At 45.1% G+C, this 22,928-nt stretch overlaps 1 protein-coding gene across 3 annotated transcripts in view; it reads right to left on the reverse strand.

The window, feature by feature from the left end:
• The window catches only part of KCNT1 (potassium sodium-activated channel subfamily T member 1), a 586,129-nt gene that overhangs the window by 426,146 nt on the left and 137,055 nt on the right, over window positions 1-22,928 (reverse strand). For 2 of the 3 annotated variants that reach the window (XM_077468093.1, XM_077468101.1), the window contains exon 2: window positions 12,845-12,988. In XM_077468093.1, coding sequence (XP_077324219.1) covers window positions 12,845-12,988 — 144 coding nt within the window. Of the gene's footprint in view, window positions 1-12,844; window positions 12,989-13,104; window positions 13,246-22,928 lie in introns of those variants that run through there. The other variant, XM_077468120.1, reaches the window with a different exon arrangement.

Consider the following 22,928-nt stretch of genomic DNA (forward strand, 5'->3'; position numbering starts at 1 on the left):
ATGCAGCATTGATGGCCATTGATAGGTGGCACCGATTGGCACAATTTATGGGCACTGATAGATGGCACTGATGAGGAGGCACTGACAGGCGTCACTGATGGGCACCAAAATAGATCACTGATGGGCACTAATTGGCATTACTAATGGGCACTGATTAGTATCACTGGTGGGAATCGCTGATGGGGCTACACTGATAAATACTGCACCGATTATCAGCAGGCATGTACTGGCCATTGGGACTACAGGGAGTTTCCCGGTGGGCCGATGGCTAAGTGGGTCGGTTTCAGTGACAAAGTAATGGCTGCGCGGCTCCCCCCCGCAACTTCATACAGTGATAGGAGACAGAAGAGGAAAATACAGGCGAGAATAAGTGAAATAAAAAAAGAGGTTAGTGAGGACTCCTTATATTATGCTACATATGTTTTTTTTTTTTTTTTGCACAATTGCGTATAGTTTTATATACGGTTTTTGTGCTTGTTTGCAAAATGAAAGTGGGCTGGTCTGGATGAAGTCCAGGGCCAAATTTTTGTGCCAGTCCAGCCCTGATTATCAGTGCAGATCCCCCGTCAGTAAAGCCAATTATCAGCTCTCCTTAACTCATGCGCTGTCAGCATGAATCGAGGAATGCTGACAACCGACACTTCCTAGTTATGCTGTGATTGGACACAGACGATCACATGGTAAAGAGCCTACATCACAGGCTCTTTACCCTGATCAGAGATATGGTGTGTCGTATCGATACACCACACTATTGACCGCCACGCTGTGGTCCCCTAATGACTTCCAGTTAGAGAATCCTACCCTTTGTTATTCTGAAGATATAATGGATTGTCTGTATCCATATGTAGAGTGAATCTGTATAGGAGTGATTTTTTAATTATCAATCAGCTGCTGCACCTGTAGGGCTCTAATGAAAAAAATGGCAGGGTCTGCATCCCTTTAGACGTGATTTCCCTTTGGGAGTATCTCACCAAAAATGAAATTTTTGTTACAGGGATGCCCAAAATCTGACTTGCACCTTAGTACAGACTTCTGAGAAAAACAGTAAGCCAAGCAGGAAAGGACATATCCGAGGGGCGTTCTGTATAGCAGCTGTGTACAGAACGCCTCCAGGTAGCCCTATTGCATTTTACAAAAAAATTACAATGCTGCAGATTGAAAAAGAAAGGTAATTTTTATTACCATTCAATTACAATGTGACTTGTGTTGCAATAGCATACGCTATATACATTTTTATTTTTTTTATTATTTGCTAATTTTTTCCCCACAAAAAGAATTGCATGGGAACGCAAAACCTGTTTGTTGTAAACAAAATCCCAAACGGCACAGACCTTAAAAGAGCAGCAGCAGTAAGTGATCCCCCCTTCTGTAAGTATGTTCAGAGTTAAGCCTCATACACACGATCGGACTTTGTACAAACTTTGCCGTGGACTTTTGTACAAAGGGCGTAGTCCACAAGTTTGTATTGCATGTACACGATCGGACTTTTTGACAACAAACACGAACGTAGTGACGTCACAACATACTGACGACACTTCAAAAGAGGAACGTTCAATTACTCCAGCGCCACCTTTGGTCAACTTCTGTATTGTAGTCTGATCTTTTGCATTGGTTCTGAGCATGCGTGTTTGTACCTTGTACAAAAGTCCGATGGTTTTGCGTACACACGATCGGACTTTGCTCCATCGGACTTATGTTGTCAAAAAGTTTGTCTGTTCGCACAGCCAACAAAAGTCAGATGAAAACAGAAAAAGTTTGTCCGATGGAGCGTACACACGGTCAGATGTTGCTCCAAAAACAGCTAATTTGCATGTTTGTTGTCAAAAAGTCCGACCGTGTGTACGGGGCCTTTAGACTAACAGCTCTGATTGCTGCCCCGGTCTGACAGCTGATCTACAGGAGGCAAATACGAAGAAAGAATTCAGACACTTATGCTTGCTCTATGCAAGATCCATTACATTGTTTGCTTTAAATGAATAAATAAATTTAAAATTTTTTATACCCTCTAAAGTACAACTTTAAAGCGGGAGTCCGCGTTTTTTTTTTTTTTTTAAAAAGCCAGCAGCTACAAATACTGCAGCTGCTGACTTTTAAAATAAGGACACTTACCTGTCCAGCGCGCCTGCGATGTCGGCACCCGAAGCCGATCTCTCGATCGTCTCTCGGGTGCTGCCGCCGCCATCTTGGGTATGGGAATCAGGAAGTGGAGCCTTTCGGCTTCATTTCCCGGTTCCCTACTGCGCATGCGCGAGCCGCGTTGCGCAATAAGGATGGACCCGCTGCCTCTGGGATCTGTGTGTTTCCCAGCAGGCAGCGGGGGACTTTCGGAAATGGGCGTAATCTATGCCCCTTTCCGCAGAGAGCTATCCCGGAAGTGGGTGCAGATACCTGTACTGTACAGGTACCTGCACCCCCCTCCCCCCTGAAAGGTGCCAATTGTGGCGCCGGAGGGGGGGAGGAATCCAATGAGCGGAAGGTCCACTTTAGGGTGGACCTCCGCTTTAAGAAGTTCATGAAGGTTTGGGCACATATATGTATATATAGGGGCATGGTCTCGGGGTGGCAGACATGGAACTATGGTCTGGTCAGGCTCTTAAGTTACTCTCTTTCGGAGCCAGGTCAGGGGGAGTGGCGCTCTCGCTGTGCCCTCAGGGAGAGGGTATTTAAGATGCGGACGTCACATGGTTGGGGGTTCCAGTCCAGTATGATGTGCTGATTACATAGTCCTGGTCCTCCTGATCAGACCCCAGGAAGGCCATGGCCTGGGGTGCGGATCCACCCGACTTTGATGTCTCGGGGCTGGCTAGCCCAGGGCAACGAAACTAAAAGGAGGATTCTGAGGTGGTTGGGTGCTGTCTCCGGTCCAGGAGAGGCCCATTGTAGTTCGAGCATTCTGGGGGAGGACTATTTAGAACACCACCACGTGTGGGTTGGTTTTCTTAACAAGAGCCTGGAAGGGCTGAAGTTAATCAAAATAATCCGGTCTTGTGGATATCGCCAAGTGGGCTGAGAGATCCAGGTATCCTACAAGTGTTCTACAGCTTAGTTTCCAACGTGTTCTTCAACGTCTGTGACAAAGACTTTGTTCCTGAGTAAGCCCCTTGTTGGCTGCTAGGCCTTGTGAGAGAGGGACTGTCCAACCTGAGGGATCATCCAGCAGTGAATGGCTATTCTCTGGATGTAGTCAAAGTAAGCAAGTTCTTCAAAGTTTTTTGGACTTTGACATTGAGAGAACCTGAACTTCCTTTCCAACCCTCTGATCCCAAGTTGAAAGACTGTTCAATTGTCTGAGTTTTTGCAAATAAAATCCATTCAAGTGGATCTATTGTCAGTCTCAAGTTTCTGGGTCATCCACCACGGGACATCCCCTAGACGTGTCACAAGGGGAACGGAAGGTAACGGTAAGCCCAAAAATAGCCAGCAGCTCCTTAGGGGGTTAGTGCTACATATGTGTAGGTCATTTGTAATAACATTCACAGGACATGGGACACAGTGCCCTAAACACCAGACCGGCTGTATTCTGCATCCACCAGAATCAGGAAATGTCATTTCTGTACAGATCATCATTTTTCCAAAGCTTCATCTGGTTTCGGAGATCTGTTGTTTTGCATTATTAAGGTAATCAAAATATTACTTACCCGGCTCAAACATACGCAGTGCTGTTTGTAAACAAGCCGCTAATTGCATAATGACTTGAAAACAGCTCATTATATAATTATATCAATGAAACCTCTTATGAAAAGGTGAAGGATCTTGGATATTTTAGGTTGGAGTTTGTTTTTTCATAGAGGCAGCAGACAAAAAATAAATGATGATGTGCTTTAGTCATTGTTCAATCTATTTATCTCCGAGAGGGATCAGATAATAGCCTCCATGTGTACAGATAATGCAAACACAGCTGGACAAACTCAGGAAAGGCTCCGTAGTGAAGAGGACTTTTTATGGGAAGCAGAGCAAACGGTGAGGTTCAGGAACCCACAACAAGCAGACCCTCAGCAAGATATTGGGGAGAAAGAGACCAAATAGATTAGAGAACTACCGTATTTATCAGCGTATAACACACACCCCAAGTTTAGGAGGGAAATTTAAGGAAAAGAAAAAACGTACATTTAAATGCTCATCAATGCAGCCTCATCAGTGTCCATCTGAAGCCTCATCAGCGTCATTTGCAGCCTGACCTCATTGCAGCCTTGTCATGCAGCCTGTCCTCATTGCAGCCTTGTCATGCAGCCTGTCCTCATTGCAGCCTTGTCATGCAGCCTGTCCTCATTGCAGCAGCCTTGTCATGCAGCCTGTCCTCATTGCAGCCTTGTCATTGCAGCAGCCTTGTCATACAGCCTGTCCTCATTGCAGCCTTGTCATGCAGCCTGTCCTCATTGCAGCCTTGTCATGCAGCCTTGTCATGTAGCCTGTCCTCATTGCAGCCTTGTCATGCAGTCTGTCCTCATTGCAGCAGCCTTGTCATGTAGCCTGTCCTCATTGCAGCCTTGTCATGCAGTCTGTCCTCATTGCAGCAGCCTTGTCATGTAGCCTGTCCTCATTGCAGCCTTGTCATTGCAGCAGCCTTGTCATGCAGTCTGTCCTCATTGCAGCCTTGTCATGCAGTCTGTCCTCATTGCAGCAGCCTTGTCATGCAGCCTTGTCATGTAGCCTGTCCTCATTGCAGCCTTGTCATGCAGCCTGTCCTCATTGCAGCAGCCTTGTCATGCAGCCTGTCCTCATTGCAGCAGCCTTGTCATGCAGCCTGTCCTCATTGCAGCAGCCTTGTCATGCAGCCTTGTCATGCAGCCTTGTCATGCAGTTTGTCCGTCATTGATGTCAGCTAATATTTTTAAAAATGGCGCTGCCGAGATGTCCTGTGTATCTCGGTGGCGCCCGGAAGTTCTTGTCTGCTTTCGGCTGCTCTCGGACCTTCGACGGCTTTCGGCCGCCTCGGCCCTTCTCGGCGGCTTTCGGCCGCACTCGGCGGCTTTCAGCCACTCTCGGACTTTCTCGGTGGCTTTCGGCCACCTCGGCCCTTCTCGGAGGCTTTCAGCCGCACTCGGCCCTTCTCGGCGGCTTTCGGCCGCACTCGGCGGCTTTCAGCCACTCTTGGACTTTCTCGGCGGCTTTCGGCCGCCTTGGCCCTTCTCGGTGGCTTTCAGCCGAGAAGGGCCGAAGGCCGCCGAGTAGGGCGGAGGCAGTCGAATGACCAAAAATCGTGTGGAAATCGCAGAGGAACGACGTATAACACGCACCCGCGATTTTCCCCTGATTTTAAGGGGAAAAAAATGCGTGTTATACGCCAATAAATACGGTATGTCTAATCTTAGATGTCTGCATGTGTCTCCCTCCTTTTTCTGTTTCAATATTTTTATTGAAGTGTAAAGAGTCATAACAAGCCATGGTTTGCCTACGCAAGGGCGTCATCAAACGGGTATGTAAAGAAACAGCGTGTGAACACGTAATGAGTAACCTAACAATAAACTGTTACCAGGACCATAGAGGACCAGGTTAAAAATTAGGCATATGACATAGATCAGTAATGGCGAACCTTGGCACCCCAGATGTTTTGGAACTACATTTCCTATGATGCTCATGCACTCTGCAGTGTAGTTGAGAATCACTTTTGGCGGCACAGTGGTGTAGTGGTTGGCACTCTCGCCTAGTGGTAAGAAGAGTCGCTGGTTCAAATCCCAACCACAACACTACCTGCCTGGAGTTTGCATGTTCTCCCTGTGCCTGCGTGGGTTTCCTCCGGGTCCTCCGGTTTCCTCCAACACTCCAAAGACATGCAGGTAGGTTAATTGGCTTCTGTCCAAAATTGTCCCTAGTATATGAATGGAGACCTTGGATTGTGGGCTCCTTGAGGGTAGGGATCGATGCGAGTGTAGTGTACATGGATAGGGACAACTGTAGACACTCACTCAGGTTGAACTGGATGGACTGGTGTCTTTATTCAACCTTACTAACTATGAAACTATCATGGGAAATGTAGTTCCAAAACATCTGGGGTGCCAAGGTTCGCCATCACTGACTATTACTCTGTACCCTGGAGTACAGCAGTCTACATTGCTTGCCTTCATCTCAGGGAGGAACAGGAGAGAAAGAGAACAGAAGAGGAGAGGGGCCCCAAGAGAGCGCGAGTACCACGGATGTGGGACCTATACAAACAAGGTTTAAAGCCCACCATAACTAGTTGGGGTCGGGAACGGGAAGGAGGAACTTATTCACCGTTCCCAGATTTTCTAAAATTTTGCATGAAAATCCTTCAATATTCTGGACATCTGCTCATCAATCATCAGAGCAGTCATTCTGGTTTTCACCCCCTGGAAAGCAACAGACAGAGTCTTCCAGGCCTGGGCAATGGCTCCCTTGGCTGACATAAAAAAAAAGGTATGTGGCCATTTTCTGCTGGGGTGTGAAGAGGCCTGGTATAGGGCAATGTAAGAGCCAGCTGGGCATCCTTTCAGATCGTAATATGAAATAACATCCACAATAGGCCAAAGACCCTGGACCAGAAGCTGATCAAGCGTGGGCGAGACCACCATACATGTAGGACATCCTCACGTTGATCACAAATTTGAAAACATTTGTCACTGCTGCCAGGATAAGCGTGAGCAAGCCTAGCCGAGATCCATTACCACCGCAGGGGTCTCCCTCCTTTTTCGATCCACAGCATAAATATGAATATTCAGGTTTGCCAAGAGTTAAAGCGTTATTGACCCCAAAATCATAAAATTTCAAATATTTACTGCTTATCAAACTGTAAAGCAAAAATACACTGCATCTGAGCACCCCAAGCCAAAAAACGCCATTTTAATTAATCCCTTATATTGAAAGCAAACTCACCCATCCATCCATGTTCTCCGTGCTTTATTTTGTTGATAAATCCCCCACTAGTACGAGGGGTCTTCAGAAAGTTTCCGCACATTTATATTTTTGTTGGAAACGGCAAGGGCCGCAATTGGTCGTGTTTGGGAGTGTCATGTGATTAATCTGTCTGGAAAGCTCGCTGACCTTGCATCGCCTGTTTGCGTCGCCCGGTCACCCTATTACCAATTTGTGTATTTGAGTAAGTAGACATGTACCTGGTGTAGGGCTTACTCACCCTTTCCTTGTTCATGTCGTTTATTATTTTTTATCTGATTATTTATTCATTATTATTTTATTATAGATTCATCATGTGCCTTGCTCCTGATGAGTGGTTAAAAAAAAAACACGAAACGCGTAGAGCTACAAACTGCCGTGTTTCTACCATCCTTTATTTGAGTCTCAAGTTACTACTGTATTATCTTCATTTATTGACCCAGGGAGGCAATAGGTCCTGCAGGCTTTATCGTGTTAAACATTTTATTCAATCTTCTTCTGGTGAACTTTGGAATTTGATTGCTAATTTACTATGAGTTATTGATGTTATTAATAAGTTTAAATATTGATCTTTTGATATTAATGTTATATCTTTGTACCTGCATGTTATGTATGTATTACTGTCACAATCAATTAAATTCTTATACATTCACCAATTAACTTTACTGTTACCTTTTACTTCATATAAAGTCCCGCCCCCGTTCTCCTCTTTTTCTAATTAATTGGGATGGAAACGTATGACCTTACCAGGTCATGGTTTCACTTAAAAACCCTAGGGATGGAATTACATGACCTTACCAGGACATGGCTTCGTTAAAGTCCATAAAAACCCTCAATTTTGTCACTTGCAGTATAATATGAGTGACATTATTTGTCTTTGAAATTCTTAATAAAAAGAGTTAAAAAAAAAAAAAAAGTGTGGAAACTTTTTGGAGAACCCTCGTATTTTGGTTGTGGCCCACTTGAGTAAGGACAGATGATTCATGTATCATTTGCACCCTGGAATCCATCTGCCCTTAGCTCAGGCATGCAAAGCCTACTCCCCCTCCTGAAGATCTTCCTGGGATATTTAGCATAATTTGTTTAGGCCTGGGAGTAATTGAAGAAATGAAAAAAAAATCAATTTAAAATAAGTAAACATAATATACTTTCCCATTTATTACCAATAGCGTGGCGTAAGGATTAAAAATAGGTCTTGTTGATCGAAAGATTAAACTGTCACTTTAAATGTGCTGCTTTCATTTTCATTTAGCCTTTTTTCATTTATTTTAACCTGGTGATCCTGCCAGTAGAAGGGATCTCACCGCTCCAGGAGCACACATGCAGGCTGTAAACTGTCTCTTCGGACGGGAAGCCACAGGTGCTGGCTATTACCACTAGCAACAGACGAAAAACAAGCTCTGGACTGCAGCACTCTTCAGAAGACCACTTTCTTTTATTGGAAAATCACAAGGAAAAATTGCTGACGTTTTGCACTAGCTGTAGTGCTTATTCATAGCCTACATTCATGGCTATGATTAAGCACTACAGCTAGTGCGAAACGTCAGCAATTTTTTCCTTGTTCGCTGCGTTTGTTGAGCTGTGATGTGATTTTCCAATAAAAGAAAGTGGTCTTCTGAAGAGTGCGGCAGTCCAGAGCTTGTTTTTTTATCTGATCCTGCCAGTAGCACACTTCATGTCATAGGGTGTCTCCAGGGCTGTCTTTAATATTGATTGGGCCCTGGGCAAAAATTTTCTTAGGGCCCCCCTCCCCCCATGCAATTTCACTCTCCACCTTCCCTGAGACATAAAATAAATAGCAGCTAGACTTTAAAATCAGTTTACTGTATCAGATCAGGCAGCGATTGCGATTGGCTGCCAGAGGTTACAGCATATCATTACCACTCACCACTGACTGGTGGCTAGAGGTTACAGCACTCCTTAAGGCTCACTGATTAGTTGCTAGAGGTTACAGCACATGATTTCTGCTTTTTGATTGGCTGCTAGAGAGATTACTGTACAGTAATACTGCTCACTGGTTGATATAGGTTACAGCACATCATCTCCTCACTGCAGCGGAGCATGATATACATATAAATACTGCCTTTATTTACATATCAATTCCATTGGCGTCAGCTATTTACATATGCATGTCACTGCTATTTACATATGAACGCCGCTTATTTACATGCAAACACAGGGTCTGCAGGTGAGTCATCTGTACACAATAGGGCAGAGCTGGGCAGCATTAGTAGCAGCTCTTCACACTGAGATATCAGGACACAGCACAGGACTAAAACTTCAAGGGACAAGGGAATGTAAACTGGGATAGTTGGCAAGTATGAAGCAGCTGCTTTGGGCCCCACAACAATGACAGGGCCCAGGGCAGCTGCCCCTTTTGCCCTGCCTTAAAGACGGCCCTGGGTGTCTCCACTCTGGATGTAGAAGTAATGGACCTTTGGAGAGCAGCATTGTCAGTCTGGGGAGAGGGGAGCGTTAGACTAAGCAGATTTAGATGGACTTGACCAACAAATTGAAGCTGAACTCCAGATAACACCTTTTAGGCAGCTACAGCATTATTTTTTGTTCCCCTTTTGGAAAACAGAAATAAGTGAATAAAAGCTGAACATTGTAAGCATCTCTAATGGTTTGTCTGAACCCTTCCCGTCACTTTTCCAAGAGAGCTTGGACTGTTAAAGAAAGTTGCAAAAAAAAAAAAAAAAAGACTTACTTCTGGATCACCAGGTGAAAACAGAGGGAGAAAAGAGAGAAAAGTAATACAGCCATCAGATTTAAGAATTGGTAAGCAGGAATATATTTTTTGTTTTTGGGTTTAAATCGGGAGTCCGCCGTTTTTATTTTTTTAAAAGCCAGCAGCTACAAATACTGCAGCTGCTGACTTTTAAAATAGTGACACTTACCTGTCCAGCGCGCCCGCGATGTTGGCACCCGAAGCTGATCTCTCGATCGTCTCTCGGGTGCTGCCGCCGCCATCTTGGGTATGGGAATCAGGAAGTGGAGCCTTTCGGCTTCATTTCCCGGTTCCCTACTGTGCATGCGCGAGTCGCGCAATAAGGATGGTCCCCGCTGTCTCTGGGATCCGTGTGTTTCCTAGCAGGCAGCAGGGGACCTTCGGAAAGGGGCGTAGATTCTGCGGAAAGGGGCGTACCTTCTGCAGATATCTATGCCGGAAGTGGGTGCAGATACCTGTACTGTACAGGTACCTGCACCCCCCTCCCCTCTGAAAGGTGCCAAATGTGGCGCCAGAGGGGGGGGAGGGTTCCAATGAGCGGAAGGTCCACTTTAGGGTGGACATCTCCGCTTTAATACTATTTTAATGTTTATGCCTGAAGATGAAGTACAAGACCTTTTTCAGACAGTTGGATAGTGCCCTCACATCCAATCATCTTCCTATGGGATTACCAACTTAAAGTGGAACAAAACCTAAAATGTAAAAGCATTATTATTATTGCAGAAGAGACATGCAATAACACACACCTGTCTGCTCACAGTCTTCTATTGAATAGACGCCGAGTTGTCCATGCGTAGCTCAGCGCGCATTCATGGTACACTCTGGCTGTGCCGGAATTTTTAACTCCTGTGCGCATGCGTGGAATGATGCCATCCCTTGCCAGCCAAACAAAAAAAAAAAAAAAAAACACAGCACCCAAACGTAGCCCAGAGAGAAGATGACAGCAGCTGGTCTGGCACAGGACCGTTACATTGCTGGAAGACAGAGATGAGCATTTTAAAGTGGAAGTAAACTCCCCTATCGTTTTCATCCACGGGAACTGCCATCTTTGGCTCCGTTTAATCTTCAGCTGCCACGGTGCTGCACATGTGATCCGTTATGACACCAGCCATTTGGTGGTTTGACAGTTTGGTTGAGAGCACAGCCAACGTGCAGTTAGCATTCCTGGCATGCCGTTTTTTGAAACTGTTTAAATCGATGGGTTTACTTCCACTTTAAGGAGATTACTTCCACTTTAAGTCAGACCATAAAAAGGGGAGTTCCGATTGCTTGCTGTGGGTTACTACACATTTGTCTTTGCCCAATGTATAAATCCCTCAAGAGCAAAAGCATCTGTAATATCATAGAACAATCACAACACCTCTACAACATCCAAACACAGTTATAAAAACTTTACAAAGAAACAGTAAAATGAACTGCAACATGAAGCACCTTTCCAAAAACATGTAGAAAACCTTAGAACTAAACAAAAAAAAACAAAAAACAAAAAAAAAAAAAAAACAAACACTGCTGTCTACAATTTAAGGAAATTGTGCAGTTCACAGAACAACGCATACCATCAAAAAACAAGAAGATTATGCAAACTCAGCGAGATTCAACAAAGGGCAGCCGGAAAGCAATGTAAAATATGTTCCAAATGCATGCACCATCTGCTAGAAGTTTGAGCAGAAAAAAAAAAGCATCCTGCAAAAAAATATGAATAAAAGTAAAATCACAGAACAAATTTAACACCAAGAGAGAGAAAAAAAAAAGAAAGAAAAGTCAAATACCTATAAATAAAACAATCCACCGCCTTTACCAGCAAAAAGACTCTCTTTTCCAACAAGCTACTATAGGTTTAAAGTCATAAAGATTTGCATGTGTGAGGAAATACCATGTGAACATCGTGTGTGTGTTATATTCTATTGACAAAATATTTAGCAGTGATGTGTAGTGGACAGGAAAGTGAGAGAGAGCGAGCGGAGAAAAGTCTCGAAAAGTGACCAAAATGTTGACCATGAAAGACTAACAACTGTTAAAAAAAAAAAAAGTAAATGCATATGCATGTATATATGTATATATATATATTTTACACACACTATACATAAATATATAGGTTTGGATATAGATATACACACACATATATTATACACTGAACTTTCTAACACAGATGTGCAGACTGACGGGTTGAATTGTGTGTATATGGTCTGGTATAGGGCTGATGGTGTGTATACGGTCTGGTATAGGGCTGATGGTGTGTATACGGTCTGGTATAGAAGCTGATGGTGTGTATATGGTCTGGTATAGGAGCTGATGGTGTGTATATGGTCTTGTATAGGAGCTGATGGTGTGTATACGGTCTGGTATAGAGCTGATGGTGTGTATATGGTCTTGTATAGGAGCTGATGGTGTGTATATGGTCTGGTATAGAAGCTGATGGTGTGTATATGGTCTGGTAAAGGAGAGCTGATGGTGTGTATACGGTCAGGTATAGGAGCTGATGGTGTGTATACGGTCTGGTATAGGAGCTGATGGTGTGTATACGGTCTGGTATAGGAGCTGATGGTGTGTATACGGTCAGGTATAGGAGCTGATGGTGTGTATACGGTCTGGTATAGGAGCTGATGGTGTGTATACGGTCTGGTATAGGGCTGATGGTGTGTATACGGTCTGGTATAGGAGCTGATGGTGTGTATACGGTCTGGTATAGGGCTGGTGGTGTGTATACGGTCTGGTATAGGGCTGATGGTGTGTATACGGTCTGGTATAGGGCTGATGGTGTGTATATGGTCTGGTATAGGGCTGATGGTGTGTATACGGTCTAGTATAGGAGCCGATGGTGTGTATACAGTCTGGTATAGGGCTGATGGTGTAGACCGTATAGTATAGGAGCTGATGGTGTGTATATGGTCTGGTATAGGGCTGATGGTGTGTATATTGTCTGGTATAGGAGCTGATGGTGTGTATACGGTCTGGTATAGGGCTGATGGTGTGTATATTGACTGGTATAGGAGCTGATGGTGTGTATACAGTCTGGTATAGGGCTGATGGTGTATATACGGTCTGGTATAGAAGCTGATAGTGTGTATACGGTCTGGTATAGGAGCTGATGGTGTGTATATTGTCTGGTATAGAAGCTGAGTATACCATGATACACAGGAATCATAAAGAAGGTAGAAGCTCCCTCCTCCAGCATAGAAGTGTATAGAGAGCTTGCTGGGTGCACATTGCAGCTTCAGCACCAAGGAGAGCTCCTCATCGCCTGCACACAGCAGCCTCTCTTACCTGTCATCGTTCTGGAAGCTCTGGTCCCCCAGGAGCAGATCTCTGAAGCGGTACCTGGGGGGCAAGGGGGGCACCTCCGTCTCCAGTTCATTCATTTTCAGGGTGCTGATGTCTAGGATGACTCCAGTCTTGTCAGGTGCCAGCCTGCAAGGAAAGAGAAAGGATGTAACCAACTTTGCCTGCAAACACACATACCCCAAAGCAAGGAAGAGACAGAACCCCCCCATTCCTGTTAGCCCTGGACACCCCCCCCTTCTTACATTAGGGTGACAGGATGCAAGGGCAGGTGAACCAGGAGCCCATTTCCCCAGTGCAGACCCCCTTCTCCTCTGCCAGCAGTTCTCTTGCAGTTTCATGCAGCACAGCAATGACACAATGAGACTAGAGCCAGAGACAGCTATCCAACCTCTGGTGGGTGGGAGGATGAGCAGGACTTACACACAGCACAGGATGATTATGCCAGGAGTTAAACAGCACTGGGTGAATTTAAAGGGGGATTCCACTTTAAATACTCGGAATACCTGTATTTATTACAACTGAATTACTGCACTTTGTTTCCTGAGAGCAGGTGGGTTAGCAGCTCCCTGACTCTTTACACCTTGATCAATTTGTCCTTGTGTCTGGGTGACCGATAGCACCAGTGAAGTGATGCAAGGAAGTATAATCGGACATCCCCGGTATACATGCTACATGTAACCCATTCCATCTAATCAGACCTAGAAAATAGCCACCCACTGTTATGAATGCAATTAAGGTAACTTCAGAAAGCATTTGCTATTTGTCATCTATGGCTCAATTGTATAAGACTACTGAGAAAAAATAAAATAAAAATAATAACCAGGAGTCTGTAGTTGTTATAGTTCACAATGGGCGAGCTTTACTAAAACTGGTGCACACAGAATCTGGTGCAGCTGTGCATAGTAACCAATCAGCTTCTAACTTCAGCTTGTTCAATTAAGCTTTGACAATAAAACCTGGAAGCTGATTGGTTACTATGCCCAGCTACACCAGATTCTGTGTGCACCAGTTTTAGTTATAGTTAGTAAGGTTGAATAAAGACACCAGTCCATGCAGTTCAACCTGAGTGAGTGTCTACAATTGTCCCTATCCCTGTACATTGCACACTCACATCGGTCCCTACCCTCAAGGAGCCCACAATCCAAGGTCCCCATTCATATACTAGGGGACAATTTTGGACAGAAGCCAATTAACCTGCCTGCATGTCTTTGGATTGTGGGAGGAAACCGGAGTACCCGGAGGAAACCCACACAGGCACAGGGAGAACATGCAAACTCCAGGCAGGTAGTGTCATGGTTGGGATTTGAACCAGTGACCCTTCTTACTGCTAGGTGAGAGTGCTAACCACTACACCACTGTGCCGCTCATTTAGTAAATCTCTCCAATGTATCAGAAGTGCACAGAGCGGTACATGCCTGTAGAAGAGGCTCAGATATTAAGATGTGTCCATGAGTGTTGAAGGAATGGGGTCCCCATTAAACTTATATATAAAAAATATATTTAAAAAAAAATTTAAATGTTGGTTTATGCCTTATATCTCAGGACAATAAAGAATAGTACTGAGAGATGCATTTAAAGGAGCGTGTCATTTCAGAGTATTTTCTGACCTGACCATGATTATCTTCCCCTATTCCCTCTAAGCCCTTGTACACACGGTCGGAGATTCCGACAACCAAATCCGTCGGAGTTATTCCGACGGATTAATTCCGGAAGAGGTCTGGAAGTGATGTTGCATACACCACGGACTAAGTTGTCGGCAAATCCGATTGTACATAATGTGATGACGTTATTTCGTTCAGGCTAGTAGCCAATAGCTTTGATGTAGGAATTTGATCTGAGCATGCGTGGCACTTTGTCCGATCGGAATTCTCTACACATGATCGGAGTATGTCCGATCGGAGCATTTTGTCGGAAAATATTTCCAGCAAGTTGGAAAAGTTGGTCCGACGGATACTCCGATGGAAACAGTCCGATGCAGACCACACACAGTCGGAATATCCGACAAAACGCTCCGATAGGAAACATTCCAACGGAATCTCCAACCGTGTGTACAAGACCTAAGTCGCAGGATTTTGGGCTATCATTATCATCCTTCCCTATTCCCTGAGCGGTTACTGAACAAGCATGCAAGTCAGGTATCTTGACATTTTCAGCTGCATGCTTGTTTGAAGTCAATGAAACCAAGGATAAGTATTAGCCCTTGTACACACGGTCGGACATTCCGACGGAAAATGTCCGATCGGACCGTGTTGTCGGATAATCCGACCGCGTGTGGGCTCCATCTGACTTTTTCCGTCGGAATATCCGACCGACAAAGTTTTAGAGCTGGGCTATAAAATTTTCCGACAACATGATCCGATCAGACTTTGTCCAATCGTTTGTAGAGAATTCCGATCGGACAAAGTGCCACGCATGCTCAGATCAAATTCCTAGACCAAAGCTATTGGCTACTAGCCGGAACGTAGTCCCCTCGTAACGAAAAAATCATCATGGCCAAAGAATAATGAAGTATAGCCTCCATATAATATCTATTCATATAGAAAGTACCATCATCCAGTAATAATTCAAGGGGAGTCCCCTTGAAAAAATCATCATCACGTCCAGAACGATCAGATTTTCCGACAACTTTGTCCGACCGTGTGTATGCAACACTGGTTTCGGACAAAATCCGACGGATTTTGTTGTCGGAATGTCCGACCCGTGTGTCAAAACACACAGAATCTTGAATCAATATTAAACGCCTGGTGGCCTTTTAATGTTCTCAGCAACTGTGCAGCGCAAGGGAAGCTTAAAAATATGGAATGTAGTACCCAAAGCAGAGAAATTAACAAAACTGAAACTTTTCTTTTTAACAAAATGTTGCCAAAACTTTGCCATTTTGACACACAGTACCGCATTTTGTAGTCAATGAAGAAACCAAAAGTCAAAGTGGTGTTTGGAGGTTTTGAAGTGTGCAGTGGAAGCTTATATCTTGCATTTTTCCTAATATATAATATCTTGTTTTGCACCCAATAAAAAAAAAGTTTGTAAACATAAATGGCTACTAAGACCCCTTTCACACCAGGGCGTTTTGCAGGCGCTATAGCGTTAGAAATAGCGCCTGCAATCTGCCCTAAAAAAGCTGCACCATTGTGTGTAGTGTGAAAGCCTGAGGACTTTCACACTGGAGCGGTGCACTGGCAGGACGTCAGGGAAAAGTCCTGCCAGCAGCTTCTTTGGAGCGGTGAAGGAGCGGTGTGTTTTGCCGCTCCTCCACCGCTGCTCCCCATTGAAATCAATGGGGCAGCGCTGTAATACCGCCGGCAAAACGCAGCTATTGCAGCGTATTGCCAGCAGTTTTAACCCTTTCTTGACCGCTAGCCGGGGGGAGGGTAAAAAGCGCCCCGCTAGCAGCCGAAATGCACCGCAAATCCAGCGGTAAAACGCCGCTAAAAATATCGGCGTTTTACCTCCCACGCTATGACCCCTTTCACACCACACCGCCGATAGCGTCGGCGGTAAAACGCCACTATTTTTAGCGGCGTTTTACCGCCGGAATTGCGGCGCATTTCGGCCGCTAGCAGGGCGCTTTTAGGGGTAAATATATATATTTATGTATGTGAGGTTACTATGTTAAACATTGTGTGTAGAAAATAATTGTTATACATTTTCTTAACAGTATGTCCCTCTGAGGAAGACCCAATGTGGGTCAAAATGCGTCAGCGCTATCTGTACTTCACATCTTTGATCTACACTACTTGATGTGATTTTTGCCTATGTAATGCCTTCTATATTTTACATTCTTGATTTGTACTAGTCTATGTGGATATGTAAATGTTTATGTCCTTTTGTATTTCCGTTTTTAACATTCTGTTACTATGGAAGCTCATGCTTTTATTGTCATACCAAGGGGGTTCTATTTTGTCCCCCTCTTTTGAATAAATATAAAACCCTTTTTTTACATTATCATCCTATTGTACTATTACCCATTTTTTCATCTTGCTGCCTAAAAACCCTATTTTCTGGGGAGTCTTTCCATGTAATATTCGCTCGGGTGAGCAGTGCTCTCATATCCCATAGGGAATGTGTCTTTCTTTTGCAGCCCTTCCTCCTCTGGGCTGGCCGCTCAGCTGTCGGCTAATTGCCAGATCTCTTCTCTTTTCACAGTTACCAGCTGTTCCCGATGATGCTCGTCTGACCTGCCTATTTAAAGCCTTCCAGCTCACTCTTTCCTTTGCCTTCGCGTTGGTCACATCACAAGGAACCATCTCCTGCTGTTTGTTTCAAGACTGGCTTGCTGACATCCCTCCTGGCTTCTTATCCCGCTTGCAGTTGCTCTCCTTGGATCCCTGACTTCTGGCCTGGCTGACTACCCGATCTGGTTAATGAACTTTGGACTGGCTGACTACCCGATCTGGTTACTGGACTCTGGCTATGCTTGACTACGCTTTTTTTTTCTATTTACCTTTTATTTTTATTAATAAACAAGTGTGATTTGATTGTACTTCTGTCTCAATCTGTTTCATGGTTTCTGACACTAGGATACGGGAGATATGCTTTAAAGCGGGAGTTCCGCCGTTTATTATTTTTTTAAAAGCCAGCAGCTACAAATACTGCAGCTGCTGACTTTTAAAAAAAGGACACTTACCCGCCCAGTGCGCCCGCGATGTCGGCACCCGAAGCCGATCTCTCGATCGTCTCTCGGGTGCTGCCGCCGCCATCTTGGGTATGGGAATCAGGAAGTGGAGCCTTGCGGCTTCATTTCCCGGTTCCCTACTGCGCATGCGCGAGTCGCGCTGCGCAATAAGGATGGTCCCCGCTGTCTCTGGGATCCGTGTGTTTCCCAGCAGACAGCGGGGGACCTGCAGAAAGGGGCGTAGATTCTGCAGATATCTATGCCGGAAGTGGGTGCAGATACCTGTACTGTACAGGTACCTGCGCCCCCCTTCCCCCTGAAAGGTGCCAATTGCGGCGCCGGAGGGTTCCAATGAGCGGAAGTTCCACTTTAGGGTGGAGCTCCGCTTTAAGCTGTATTCTAGATGATACCTGTCAGGTTGGCTCTCATATAATCAAATACACCTTCCAGTTGCTGGAGACGGTGAACCGCAGAGGGCACTTTTCTCCATCTCTGGTGGGAAGGCTCAAACTCGAGTTTTAGCTTCCACGGCATGTCACTGCTGAGAAGCTCCAGAAACGGTATTTTCATAGATATGATGGCATATAAATAGAGTATTATTTATTCCCTACATGCTCTGTAGAAACATCGATTTCCATTTACATGTCCACAACAGTCTTATCTGCAGGGACTGCATGTGCTGTTTTCTGCTATCTGAGAATTTTAATCAGAGTTGAGGCCTGAAGATCAGCTTGTAGAGTGCTCCAAACATCACTGTTGTTGTTGAACAATCAGTGGCACACAGAACACAATGAAAACGCAGTTTTCTGGAGAGGAGAGTATTAAAATATTAAGTATTTTCTACTGCCAAACATCTATTTTTATGCTTAACAATAACGATGATATGAAAGACTGTCAGAACTTTAAAAAAATTAAAAAAATGCATGTTGCTCGGGCTTTGGGACTTAGTAGATCACTGCAGCCATTCCAAAAATGCTGGTTGCCTGGCTATTATACTGACCCTTCTGCCTGACCCAGAAGAAATATACAGACCAAGTATTTATTACTTGATGCCCGCTTATCCTAGGTCAGTGCTGCGGAAAATATGAAACGAGGACATAGTCTGGCAAAGAGCCTTTTCGCAAGGAGGTGAATAAAACTATTTTTTTTTCCAGTAAGGTTGTCTTAAAATTGAATTTTCACCTAGATGGATGTTCACTGCTTGAATCCATCATTGGCCTCATATGCTATATAAAAAGGAATCTAATGTTGAGATCTCTTGCTCCTGGCTTTGTCTTTCTGCCATTTCCATTTGTCGTCAGATACAGGAAAGCTGAGCCATCCTCTGGTCAACCACCCAGGGCAGGGAAAAGGGGTGGGCAGGAGGGACGGCTGCCCTGGGCACTGTGGTATCAAGTGAGGTGGGGGTGGGGGGGGCACCACAAGGAAATTCGGAGGAGGGGATTTATGTTGGAAAGGAGGATTTGGGGGGAGCAGCAGGGAGTAAGTATTGTTCTAGGAGGGGAATTGGGGGGTATGCTAAAATTTAAGGGGAGACGGAATGGGGGGGGGGAGAAGATTTGTGCTAGGAGGGATGATTGGGGATAGGGGGATTTAGGGATAGATAATATGTGCTAGGAGGAGCGATTTGTTTTGGGGGGGGGGACTTGAATTGGGGGGATATGGGGGAGTAAGATTTGTGCTGGGAGGGGGGATTTCAGCAGGGGAACAGATTTGCACTGGGAGGAAGGGGAATTTATGCTTGGGGGGGGTGAAAAAGATTAGTGCTCAGTTTTTGTTTTTTTGGGGGGGGGGGGATTTTTGATGACACATAATGCTCATACACATTGGGGGCAGGGGGGCGCAGTTTGGCGTGTTTGCACTGGGCTCCGGATGACCTTGTCCCAGCACTGCAATCACCAGTGACATATCAGCGCCACAAGCTACATTGAGAAACCGGTCTAGGTGAGGAGGTGGGACCAGCTTGCCATTTTTTTGTGTTATGCTCGTCTACCTTAAAGCGGAGGTCCACCCTAAAGTGGACCTTCCGCTCATTGGAACCCTCCCCCCCTCCGGCGCCACAATTGGCACCTTTCAGGGGGGAGGGGGGAGCAGGTACCTGTACAGTACAGGTATCTGCACCCACTTCCGGCATAGATATCCGCAGAATCTACGCCCCTTTCCACAGGTCCCCCGCTGTCTGCTGGGAAACACACGGATCCCAGAGACAGCGGGGACCATCCTTATTGCGCAGCGCGACTCGCGCATGCGCAGTAGGGAACCGGGAAATGAAGCCGCAAGGCTCCACTTCCTGATTCCCATACCCAAGATGGGGGTGGCAGCACCCGAGAGACGATCGAGAGATCGGCTTCGGGTGCCGACATCGCGGGCGCACTGGGTGGGTAAGGGTCCTTAATTTTAAGTCAGTAGCTGCAGTATTTGTAGCTGCTGGCTTTTAAAAAAAAAAACGGCGGACTCCCGCTTTAAAGTAAGCCCATGTTTTGCCTCCTCCCCCCAATGAGTGCTCAGTTGCCAAGCTCCAAGCTCTGTATTGTGGGACATCAGGGAGTAAACCACATACTCCCTATATCCAGGAGTATTGCTCTTCATTAGTGGCAAACAAAGCATAATGAAGGAAAGGTGAAGATAAGATACTGCGGGGGCCGGCATTAAAGGGAACCTGTTGCATTGTTCTGCATTGGAAAAGCACATGTCCCCCTTTAAGGACTTTTGCGGTTCTTCATGCAGCAAATACAACGGTATTACATTTCAACTGTTTGCACACTATTTTTTATTAACCGCACTTTTCCTGAATTTCCTCTGGAATTAAAAGATTTAGTAAACTAATTTGGTTGCAAACATTTTCTCACACAATCGGACTTTCCGTCGGGAAATGTTCAATGAAAAACAGTTTTGATGGTCCGGTCCCCAACCAGATATACCAAAGAACGGAGTGAGCTATGGGACTATCACGGTGCACATGAAAAGTATAGAAAAGAAGAGAATAACAAAAAAAAAAACATACAAAATGTATTGAAACATAAAATCAATTCACAGTCAAGGATCGATGTAGGATATGAAGTATTTCAACTAGTTTCACTTTTCAGCTTCTTCAGGAAATACATCTAGAAAATGTATATCACAAATAAAAATATATATAGACCAGGGCCGTCTTTAATATTGATTGGGCCCTGGGCAAAACATTTCTTAGTGCCCCCCCCCCCCCCCCATGCAATTTCGCTTTCTCCACCTTCTCTGAGACATACAATAAATAGCAGCTAGACTTAAAATCAGTTTACTGTATCAGATCAGGCAGCGAATGCGATTGGTTGCCAGAGGTTACAGCATATCATTACTGCTTACTGACTGGTTGCTAGAGGTTACAGCACTGCTTAAGGCTCACTGATTAGTTGCTAGAGGTTACAGCACATTTCTGCTTGTTGATTGGCTGATAGAGATTACTGTACAGTAATACTGCTCACTGGTTGCGATAGGTTACAGCACATCATCTCCTCACTGCAGGGGGGCATGATATACCTATGAATGCTGCCTTTATTAACATATCAATGCCGTTGGCCTCAGCTATTTTCATATGCATGTGACTGATATTTACATATGAATGCCAGTATTTACATGTAAACACAGGTCTGCAGGTGAGTCATCTGTACACAAGGCAGAGCTGGGCAGCATTAGTAGCAGCACAGGACTAAAACTTCAAGGAACAAGGGAATGTAAACTGGGATAGTTGGCAAGTATGAGGCAGCTGCTTTGGGCCCCACAACAATGACAGGGCCCAGGGCAGCTGCCCCTTTTGCCCTGCCTTAAAGACGGCCCTGATATAGACCATAATATTAAAGTGGTTGTATACTCATTTTTTTAACTTTTACCTACACAGGGGATTCTCGGCTGAAAAGCCCGGCAGTGGCCGGACCCGGCCGGGATGAAATCTCCGGCTCGCATGCGCGGGAGTGACGATATCGTGGCTCCGGCCACTCACAGCACCGGAGCCGCGATACCCGGAAGAAACGCGGAGGGAGCATGTCAGCTCCCTCGGCGTGGATCGGACCAGATGTCGGGGCCTCGTTCTAAGGTAAGTATTTCATAATGAGCTAGTATGCGGTGCATACTAGCTCATTATGCCTTTTCCTTTGCAGGTAGAAAAAAACAAACAACATCTGCGGGTTTACTCCCACTTTAATACAAAAACCAGGAAAGGGGAAAAAAAATTAAAAATTACAAAACCAAGAGTTACATATTAGACTCTTACCCCAACACCTAAATCACAGGGCGCATTAGCCCACCGGTAGTAATGTTCAATAACAGGCTCTTGGCGGTAAATCTGACCGTGTGTACGCTTCATCAGACAATTGTTGTCCGACTTTCTGCCAACAAATGTTGGCTAGCAGGTTTTCAAAATTTTCCACAGACAAATGTGTGTTGTCGGATTTTCCGAGCGTGTGTACACAAGTCTGTCAGGCAAAAGTCCAAAGTACAAACACGCATGCTCGGAAGCAAGGACGAGCCAGAAGCGGTCAGTCTTTTAAACTAGCGTTCGTAATGGAGAATTCACGTTCGTGACGTGGCAAATTATGAAATCTTGAAATGCAGCGCACAATTCTCTTCTTCTTTAACGGGATATTGATGAAGCTGCTTTACTGGTGTTATTGCAAACTCATTTCCAACGGCTTTTTTTTTTCTAGCAATTTCAAGAATAATATTATTATTATGCCTTTTTTTTTTTTTTTTTTGGACAAGTTACCACAACACCATTATCCTGTAGTTTTTAAGATCAAAGATACAACTATGTTGGTGTCCCTTGTTAAATTTACATTGTATTTTTTAAAATGTAACTGGCAACTCCCAAAATGTCATGTGAAGTAAAACACATCGCCAAGTGTTATTCTCCACAATTATTTTTCTATTGTGCATTAAAAAAAGAAAACAAATACAAGTAGATATGCTATCTGCCAATAGAACTTAAAGCGGGAGTCCGCCGGGGGTTCCGCCGTTTTTTTTTTTTTTAAAGCCAGCAGCTACAAATACTGCAGCTGCTGACTTTTAAAATAATGACACTTACCTGTCCAGCGCGCCCGCGATGTCGGCACCCGAAGCAGATCTCTCGATCGTCTCTCGGGTGCTGCCGCTGCCATATTGGGTATGGGAATCAGGAAGTGGAGGCTTTCGGCTTCATTTCCCGGTTCCCTACTGCGCATGCGCGAGTCACCCTGCACAAAAAGGATGGTCCCCGCTGTCTCTGGGATCCGTGTGTTTCCCAGCAGGCAGCGGGGGACCTTCGGAAAGGGGCGTAGATATCTGCGGAAAGGGGCGTACCTTCTGCAGAATCTACGCCGGAAGTGGGTGCAGATACCTCTACTGTACAGGTACCTGCACCCCCCTCCCCCCTGAAAGGTGCCAATTGTGGCGCCGGAGGGGGGGGAGGGTTCCAATGAGCGGAAGGTCCACTTTAGGGTG

The sequence above is a fragment of the Lithobates pipiens genome, unplaced genomic scaffold, assembly GCF_037356315.1.
Source record: "Lithobates pipiens isolate NorthernLeopardFrog02 unplaced genomic scaffold, aLitPip1_a1.2 Scaffold_11, whole genome shotgun sequence".
Classification (NCBI taxonomy): Eukaryota; Metazoa; Chordata; class Amphibia; order Anura; family Ranidae; genus Lithobates; species Lithobates pipiens.